At 48.7% G+C, this 9,880-nt stretch overlaps 1 protein-coding gene across 2 annotated transcripts in view; it reads right to left on the bottom strand.

The window, feature by feature from the left end:
* Nucleotides 1-1,998: 1,998 nt before the first annotated feature.
* The window catches only part of USP35 (ubiquitin specific peptidase 35), a 30,567-nt gene continuing 22,685 nt past the window's right edge, over nucleotides 1,999-9,880 (bottom strand). For both annotated transcript variants that reach the window (XM_062639260.1, XM_062639261.1), the window contains exons 6-11: nucleotides 8,905-9,063; nucleotides 8,186-8,379; nucleotides 7,975-8,068; nucleotides 6,054-6,160; nucleotides 4,134-5,325; nucleotides 1,999-3,516 (exon numbers count right to left, since the gene is read on the bottom strand). In XM_062639260.1, the coding sequence (XP_062495244.1) occupies nucleotides 3,346-3,516; nucleotides 4,134-5,325; nucleotides 6,054-6,160; nucleotides 7,975-8,068; nucleotides 8,186-8,379; nucleotides 8,905-9,063 (1,917 nt within the window). In that variant the 3' untranslated portion in view covers nucleotides 1,999-3,345. The remainder of the gene's footprint in view (nucleotides 3,517-4,133; nucleotides 5,326-6,053; nucleotides 6,161-7,974; nucleotides 8,069-8,185; nucleotides 8,380-8,904; nucleotides 9,064-9,880) is intronic.

The raw sequence follows: 9,880 nt of genomic DNA, 5'->3' as shown, positions 1-9,880 counted from the left end.
TTGTTCTTTGGGTGACGCCAGGTAGGACAAGGGGGCTCATTTGAACTCTGTATCCCACTTCTTCTCCAGCTTGTAAAAACAAGGTTTTTAGCACTTACTTCCCCAAGTCACACATGTGTTGTGGGGTGTAATTAATTGACATCCAATAACGCAAAGAGCTGCTTTGAGTCTGCATGCAACAGCCAGGCAGCACGTGGTGTGACCCTCTTGTCATGCCCAGCATCACACATGGCACTGCACATCCTGCTCTGCAAAACCCATTAAAAACCCTCAACCTTAATTCCTGAGGTGGAAAATAATTAGGCAGGCTTTTCTCCTGAGTGAGGGGAAAAGCCATTTGCACAGTTTCAGCCTTCTGCTGCCACACTGGCCCTGGAAATACCACGTTTTGTTTGGATGTGGTGGCTGAAGCATGTTGTAGAGAGGAAATAGAAATAGGACCTGGGCTCCAATTGGAGCTCACCAATGAATCCCGTAGGGTTAGGACCAAACTTTTAGAGTAGCTGCATCCCACTCAACCCAGCCCTTGGTGAAGTCAATGGTTCTCCATTGACTTTGGGTTGAGTGGGAACGGACCCAGCCAAATTAGGGTAGTTTTCTCTATTTGTACCTTAACGTGCTGCGAGGAGGGGTCGGAGCCCTGGCTGGGAAGCCATGGCATCGGCAGCCGATCCGCAGGGATGTTGTGTGTGTTTCCAAGCCTATGACTGTTCTTAAAGAGAAGTCTTTTAAATTCCTTTCTTTTTTTTGTTGTTGTTTTCCATTTGTAGAAGGAAGGACAAGAGTAACCTGTGGCAAACTGTACAGTACGTGTCTTCTTGTGGTGTCACTGTTTGAATGGTTATTTGGTTTTCAAATCACTGTGGACAGCTAATCACTTAAGTTATTAATTTATTCTTTGGGGTTTTGTTGTTTGGTTTTTTTTATTAAAAGTAATTTGAAACAATTATTTATCCTGTAAATTGGTCTTGAGTGAAGCCTAGATAATACTTTTTTGCTGTTAATAAACATGGTACATGCCTGACGTGAAGGTGATCTCATTTTTAAGTACTGTATATGCAGCAGGAAAGCAACAGGGAAATGAAAGACTGGTAATATAAAGTCATCTCTCGCTGGTGACTCCCAGCATGGATTCGGAGTGGGAAGAGAAAGGGGGAATTAATGACCTGATCGAGTTGAATTATGCAGCACCTTTAATGCTTCCAGAGCATCTTCACAGTGTCGCCAAGTATATCCTACAGCTTCCTGTCTGTAGAACGCAGGCATTTAGGATGCAGTTACGTGTTTTCCCTAATGCCAGAACCCAAACCATGTGTTTTGAGCTGCTAAAGTGAATTTCATACTATATATCTCCTCCAGAGATACACTTTGGTGTGTGCAGAGTAAGGAAGCGCTGCCTTCCTTACCCATCAGCAGCTCGGCACCTATGAGCTCCAGTTTAGGACAACAAATCACCCATAAAACCTAAGCACAAGAACAGGTCCTTTGGGTTGATTATCTGCTTTGATTGTTTAGATTAGGATCTTATCAAGACAGTCTCCTGCAAAAGCACATTCAGCACATGGCCCTGAAAATGCCTCTAAGGTGATTCTCCAGCACAAAGCAAAGAGCTGGAATGACAGCAACATGAAAGCTTTCAGCAACCTCTTGGGACAGGAGGTTCATAAAGGTCTATTAATAATACCAGGGAACACTGTTCTTTCTGTATAACTTCAGCTTTGGGTCCATATTTATTTCCTTTTAGCGTCACTTTAAGTATAATGGACTTAAATACAACAAACACGTTCCACTGCTCAACTACAAACCCCCACTAATAGGACTGTGATCTGCATTCAGGGGCTGCAGGTCCCCATCCCACCACTGCCTGCTCCCGTCTTCCAAGGCACCACTCTGCAGTGTTGTCCCATGCATGTGAAGTTGAATGCCCATCTCCCATCTCTTTTTTGACCCATCGAACCCATAGCTATGAGTATTGCAACAAGACACTGAGGCTCTCCGTTGAATTCATTCATTTCCTTTATTTGTATATAGGAAAGGCAATAAAAGAATATGATCGTACACGCCAGAGATCTGATCCCAAGTGTCCTCTCTAGCAGACTTTCTGTTCACCTTATCTGTAACAACCTCTGTGCTTCACCTTTTCCTCCATGGCAATACAATATTCCCACCCCAATACGCCATGGTCAGGATTAGGCCCTGCACACAGGACCTAAGGCACAAGTTTCTGCCACTTGAGCTAGAGAAATCTCTACTACTGGCGCAAGGGAGGAGCAGGCAGGGACAACGGCTGGCGAGGGACATGGGAGGGAGCTGTGGTCCTATAGCCACATGGCCCAAGGCTTGGGTTGGTCACATGCCACCAAAATCACCCCTGTCCCGTTGCTGATTTATATATCAGATTGCTTTATGTAGTTTGTATTTATACTGGGTTGATAGAATATATCTGGTTGGGCCTCTCTCCTTCTAAATCAGCATTTTTGGGTTAGTGGGTTTAGGGTGGCTGTCATTTGCTGCTCAGTTCCAGGTATTCCAGTGGGAAGCCCAAGTTTTAAAGGGCAGATCCAGCCCAGAAAGCCGTGAGATGACAGCAGCAGGAAGAGGCTGAGTCTTAAAGACACATCTGGAAGAACAGCTGTGCATCTGGGCCTGTTGCGTACACCAACAGCATCACTAACAGCATCCAGAGGTCACCAGTAACACAACTGGCCTTTGCTGGAGACCTAGAAACCCAACCAGACCACATCAGTCTCTCTTGGCTGGAGGGATTTGTACTTCTGGGTTGACCTGCCACTGCTCACTGTGACCAAACAGGTTTACAAGCTCACCACCCCACAAGATCAGTGTTGCCATGTTGGCTGCTTGGTGTTTTTTAGCCTTTTTCTACCTTTAGAGGTATGTCAAGTTCTCAAAACCACATTAAAAGAACTGACAAACAACAAGAGGTCTCCCCCAAACCAACTCACAGCTGTAGACGGGATGTGCACTGGGAGATCTCCATCCCTGCCCCACTGGGTCCATCTTCATCCCTGTCCCCATCCTCTCCCCAGGCTGGTGGCATGGCTCACAGCGGGCAAGACACGGCTATGCTGAAGCAAAAGGGCACTTCTCCGAGCTGTCAGCAGCTGCTCATCTCTGCATTAGCTTAGTTACATTAAGGCGTGAAGACCAAGTGCATAGGAAGCAGTGGGAACCTCCGGGCGCCTCCAAATCAACCCCTGAGTCCTTTTCCATTTAAATGTTCTCTAAATCTTCCTCCAAGATGCTCACTGTCATCAAGGCGAGGAAGAGGAACCTCTGGCTTCAGGTTGTCCCCATGGACATCGATTATCTGGTTTAACCCATTGGCTAGAAGACGAGGCCATGAAAGGAGCCGGATCCACCACCACCCGCCGCAGGGCTGCAGCCCCCCGAGGAGTTGTCATCATCCTTATCCCTGTCAAAGTCTCTCCACCACAGTGGGGATTTTGGCAAGGCAGAAATGTAGGCGGCTCTGTTCCTGGCTTCTTTTTCCTGCTCCTGGGAGAAGAAAGAGGGAGAAATAACGTAAGGATTTCTGTGGATAAATGACCCAGGTAGGCGGATGCTCCCACCCTCCCCAAGGAGATGGGAGGCTGTTGGGTTGCCCTCCTCCAAATTAAACTGGGGTGAGAAGGCCATGTGCTAATCTCTAGAGCAGCAAAGCACTGGGCCTCTCCAATGATCAAAACCAGCCCTTCCATGTCACTGCTGGGAGAGGAGGGACTCTCTCCCTGGTGCTGCTCATGTCCTACGGGACACTGCTGTTTGGAAAGCATTGAACTCCACCAGTTGAATGGAATCTGTTCTAGTCTGTATTCCCAGCCTATCCATCTTTCTCGGGCCCTTAGGAGCGCTCCTTGGGGCAGGCAACAGCAAGTCAACCCCACGCACAACCAAGAGGTGCCTTGCACCAACCTTGACACCCAGTTTCATCAGGAAACTACTACCTGTTTATACCTGGGTGCTAAAAAGGAAAGGGATTTGACTTCAGGAAGTGGATGGGTGTCCGCATGTGTAGATTTACCCACAGGACACAACCCGGATGGTTGGGAATGCAGCCCGTGAGCCGGGAAGCTGCAGGATTGCACCCTGCTGTGCACAGCAGAGGGAGTTACCTGCAAGTAGAGGATGTTATCTTTGGAAATGGCTTCCATCAAGTCCTTATGGAGGGAAGGTTCTCCATGCAGGTGGCCCGCCTCGGCCAGAGCCTCATGCAGCAGGCAGCTCTGCCTGCCCGGGCGCTGCCTGTAGAACAGGACATAGGCAGTGTCCTTGGGGAAGAAAGAGGTGACGTTGCTGACGGATTCAAAGGAGGAGAAGGAAACTCTGGTGTCATTGAAGAGGTACCACTGGATTTCAAAGTCCAACTGCTTGTCAAAGGCTGGTTTTGGTGCCCCATCCCGGGGCTGCCCATGGGGGACAGTGTCAGTGCACTCCCTGGAGTAGCAATAGTAGTGGCCACTCTCAGAGGAGATGCCTGAATGCACCACCACACTGCAGAGGTCATACACAACAGACATGAAGCCACTTCCTGGGGCAGCCCTGTCTTTCCCATGCCAGCAAACCTCCTTGGATTCCTCTGGGGCGACAAGGATGGGAAGCTTGAGGACCACGGGGATGGAGACGTTGTCCAGGATCTTCTTCCTCTTCATAGTCCGTGGGTCAAAGGAGAACCGGAGCAGCGTGAGGATGAGGTAGTGTGGACCCTCCGTCAGCTCTGCCACCTTCTCAGCATCCTGCAGGGATGCACATTTCTCACAGTGGTATTTGTTCTCTGCTGTCAGCCTCTCCGGGGATAGAAAATAGTTGATTAAATCCGGGACGGATCTAGAGTCTTTGGATGAGATTGGGTCTTTGGCTGCATCCAAGCCAATGGCATTGCCACTTAAGGGGTTTGCCACTTCTCCCGGCTCCTGGAAACCCAATGTTTCCACTGGCATTGGTGGAGCTGCAGGTTCTCGGGCCATAGGGGCCTTCCTCTGGATCCAAGGAGACCCCGTAAGCTGGCTTGGGTTTTCAGGAGGCTCAATAAGCTGTGGGCCGATTTCTTCCACAGGTAAAACAGATGTGCTCCTACGGATGTGCCTGTCCGATGGGGGGAAAGCCAAGGACAGGTCTGTGAAGGCTTCTTCCCGGGAGGAGACATTCAGACACTTCAAGCAGCGGATCTTTGTCATCATTTTACCCCCAAACATCTTCTCAATCAGTGTCTTGTTTAAGTAATGACGCTCCACTGCCTGGGACATTAAGCTGGATTCCTTGAGTTTCTGGTAGATCCTTTTCCCAGTCTTTTCTTCTTCATGTAACCTTCGGATGGGGGGAAAAAAGGCTGCATCATGCACCAATACAACATCAAGAGGTAGTCTTTAAGTAGGGGTTCTGTTCTTCTCTCCAAGGGGTTAATGTGGGTTAACCTGCGCATGCCCAGGGGTCTGGTACTATGGAAGGAAGGTGGGGAGGAGTTGAGCAGGATTTAGGAACCTGAGGTCCCTGTGTGCCATTGTCCCCTACTTGTAGAGATATCAATGGGGCATCAGAAACTGGGGATTTCTAGGTAAGAGAAAGGCAGGAATGAACATTTTACAGAGGAGGCTGAGTGGCTTGTCATGCAAATCCAAACTTGGTACAACTCATTAGGCAGAAGCTCTTCCCTGTGAGGGTGCTGAGGTGCTGGCACAGGGTGCCCAGAGAAGCTGTGGCTGCCCCATCCCTGGCAGTGTTCAAGGCCAAGGTGGACACAGGGGCTTGGAGCAAGCTGCTCTAGTGGAAGTTGTCCCTGCCCATGGCAGGGGCTGGAACTGGATGAGCTTTAAGGTCCCTTCAACCCAAACCAGTTCTGACCTTATCCCTAAGCCAGCCCAAGCAGGGTTTTATCAGGGAGCCCTGGACAGCTCTCACAATCTGTCACCCCAAGCCTCTACTCTCCCACCTCCTCCAGGTCTCAGCCACCTGCACATGGGTCAGCATTAAACATTATGTCTGGTCTAGGGATATCACTGTCAGCAGACTCCAGACTGATGGTGATGGCCACGTACCGGTCCAACAGGTACTTGAGATACTCCGAGCAGTCCTGCTGAGCACCAGGGGTGAACCAGGGGGGCCAGGAGGCAGAGAGGAAACTCTCGGGTGAGATGGCAGGTCGCTGGCAGCGAGACAGAAGAAGAAATGCATTTAATCTTGGGGACCCTCCATAGCGACAGGACAAAGGGTGATGGGATCAAACTGGAAGGGGAAGTTTAGATTGGATATAAGGCAGAAGTTCTTTACTGTGAGGGTGTTGAGGTGCTGGCACAGGGTGCCCAGAGAAGTGGTGAATGCTCCATCCCTGGCAGTGTTCAAGGCCAGTTGACAAGGCAGTGTTCAAGAGCCTTGGGTGACATGGTCTAGTGTGAGGTGTCCCTGCCTATGGCAGGAGGATGGAACTGGATGATCTTAAGGTCCTTTCCAACCCAAATAATCCTATGATTCTGTTCACACAGGAGGATGGGTAGGGGAGAGGAGGGTCTTCCTGGCTACTTCAGTGGGAGCAGGGTGCACTTGTGTGCCTATAAGGTCTCCCTTTTTATTCCTACAAAGCTTAATCTCGGTGCGCAGGAAGAAGACTTTCATGTTTTGCTGCAAGCCAGGATTCATTTCAGACATTATTTTACATATACTCCATAAACTATCCACATGTTTATTTCTTCCTTCCATTTTAAATGGTTTATTGGCCTGACCCAGAGATTTCTACTTAACTCAGCCTGAATTGAATTTGATGCTCCATTTAATTCGAGCAGGATCTCTCTCACCAAATCCTCTCATAATAAAAAGAAACAAAACCAAAGCAAAAAAATCCACTAAACTTCCACCTGTCATCCCAATCACTGCAGGCAGGTAATCTGCATCTCCAGTTAATGTAATCACTGCCATTAGGAAGCAGCTGTCTCATTAACATGGAAGAAGACACATCTTTGGCAAAGAAGCGGCTTTAAGAACAGCCCGAAGAAGAAAAATAACTAAGAAGGCCCTTAGGAAATGAGCAGGAAGTTATTACCCATAAACTACACAACAAGTAAATTGCATTTGCTTCTGTATTTGCTCATCACAGGTCACACACACACCCCAACCTGCCATCAAAACCTAGACTCTTCCATGGCTAAATGTTAAATTTAACAGGTTGCCTATACTTTAACCCCAAAAGGTATCATCTGTTGTAAGACCACAATGCAACGAGCCAGCTCTGGCAGCCAAGGCTTGGGAAATAAAGACCAGGTTCACAGCAAGGGAAAAATCACTGGGCTTTCAAAATCATGTATTTCTAGCAACACAAAGAAAGGCTTTTTAAGAGAGGAGCTAGATACGAGTTAGCTGTATCCCCAGGAGTCACCCATGTTAAATATAATGTTTGTCCAGAAAGCATTCATAATTCATTTGTTTAAGGGTGTTATTTGTATTTGATTTTCCATCATATATAGACCATTCAAAGCATCAGGAACCTAAAGGGGATTTTTATTACTATTCTTTTAACAAAGCCCCTTTGAAGGCAATTTTCACCCATGATTTCTGCTTTGCTGTGAAGCAAGAGGACAAATGAGCTGCTCCAGTCTTTTCCCTGCTGCACAGCAAGAAACAAAACCCTCTGCTTTATACCAACAGGCTTTTCAGCTGGCCACATGTGTAAGCTATTGCCAGAAGGGCTTGATTGTCAAAGCTATTAGTTATTACATCAGCCCAACCCAGGAAGACTGAAGACAGGGAGCCGGGTGTGAACACAGCTCACTTGCATGGGTGATGGGAGCTCGCCTTCTCCACCCCCAAAATTAGCCTCCCTCCTATAAACAAGACCGGTCCCGTTCTAAGAACCCACCAAGATCCACAGCTCCTTATCAGCCCGTTGGAGTCGACAGGAAGCAACTTGGAGACGAGCCTTTCCGCAGCCGACAGTCCAAACAAATAACTAGAACATGAAATAATTACCTGACTGTGCTCCAAAAACGCAAAGAGCCACTGGAGCTTTGTCATCAGAGGCTGGGAGTTGCCCTCGGTCAGACTCAACACCGAATGCCGAAAGCTGCAAAGGAAAAGCAGAGATGCAGCCCATAGGATGGAAAAGTGGGATGTGGAACACCGAGGGGGTCAGCAACCCCTGGAGCAAGTCTTGAGTGGAAGCAAGGGTGCAAAGACTCACTCTGAAGCCATGAAAAGAGACTGTATGATGCTGTTCATGTAGCAGGTGTTTCCCAAGTTTATTAACCCGATCTTTCCCGTCTCTGATTTGGATGCCAGGCGTGGGTAGAAGCAGGCCAGCTCGTTCTTCTGCGAGGTCCAGGCATTCTGTCCCAGGAGATGTTTAATCCGGTCTTCATTTGGAACAGGAAGAGCCTTGGAAAGAGAGATCCATGTTACAAATCATTCCATGTGAAGAGTTAGTAATGGGCAATCACAACACTCTTCTGCTAGAGGCGCTCACGGAACTCATTTCCCCTGCTCTTTGCATGAACATGCATCCATGCAAGTGTTTAGCTGCTAACACTGCAAGTACAGGGATTCAAACCTACAAGACAGACGAATTGGCCTACAAGAAGTGTTGTCTGGTGTGCTATGTTGTATTTTACACTGTATAAACTGCTAGTATTAGTCCTCTAGAGGCATTCAATATTGAAATCATACCTAAACCCCATAGGCACAATCAGAACTTCTGCTGGTCCACCATAACAGAAGCATCTTCCATCAACTTGCCTACATGGGGCTTAAGCTCAGGATGTTGATCCCTTTCTCCTACCACAGCTTGAGGCATTAAGGTTAAGCCATCCCTACCAGTAGCATGGTCCCTATGCACCAGGCTGCAAACTAGAATGCCATTTCCATACGGAGAACAGAAAAATGACTGAGAGGAGTATGTCTTACCTTAACTGCTTCCAGGACTGGTTCATAGAGATCAGGAAATCCTGAGAAGCGGAAGAACATGCAGTGGATGAGCTCAGCCAGCTGCTCCAGGGAGCTGGTGGCAGAATTGGAGTCCTCCTTCTTCAGAGAGGCCACCAGCCTGGGGATGTGAGGGAGCAGCTGGAAAAGGGAAATTCACTGCATCAGGAATGACTCCAAATTACTCATCACACATGTGGGGGAACGGAATTCACTCCCAGGAAGAAAGGACAGTCAACAGGACTTGACTGCAGTGCCATTCTGGACTTCGTCCTTCACCCTGTGAGCTCAACAGCAACTCTTCTGTTGACTTCAGTAGTGCAAATGCTATAGACCTTGGAGGGTTTCATGGTGCATGGCACCTGCAGGTCCATGCTGCTGCTTTGTCATGCTGCGATTATCATTGTCCACTAAATCTCGGTGATCATGGTGAGGCCGCACATCAAATCCCGTGTTCAGTTCTGGGCCCCTCACTACAAGAGAGACATTGAGGTGCTGCAGCAGGGCCAGAGAAGGGCAATGGAGCTGGTGCAGGGCCTGGAGGGGTTCAGTGTGGAGAAGAGAAGGCTCAAGGGGGACCTGATGGCTGCCTACAGGTGCCTGACAGGAGGATGGAGCCAGGAGGGGCTGGGCTCTGCTCCCAAGGAACAAGGGATGGGACAAGAGGAAACGGCCTCAAGCTGCACCAGGGCAGGTTTAGATGGAGCTGAGGAACAATTCCTGCCCCAGAGGGTGCTCAGGCATTGGAACAGGCTGCCCAGGGCAGGGCTGCAGTCACCGTCCCTGCAAGTGTTCACACCCCATGGAGACGAGGCCTCAGTGCCATGGGGCAGTGGTGGCCTTGGCAGTGCTGGGGAACGGTTGGACTGGATGAGCTTAAAGGGCTTTTCCAACCTATTTGATTCCATGAGTCTATAAATCACACACCTACAGTGGAAAGGAGAATTATACACCAGCT

The sequence above is a fragment of the Pezoporus occidentalis genome, unplaced genomic scaffold, assembly GCF_034315485.1.
Source record: "Pezoporus occidentalis ecotype Australia unplaced genomic scaffold, CSIRO_AGI_Poc_V1 ctg6, whole genome shotgun sequence".
Taxonomy (NCBI): Eukaryota; Metazoa; Chordata; class Aves; order Psittaciformes; family Psittacidae; genus Pezoporus; species Pezoporus occidentalis.
Note: the sequence above shows the minus strand (reverse complement) of the source record. Positions and strands in the feature narration are given on the sequence as shown.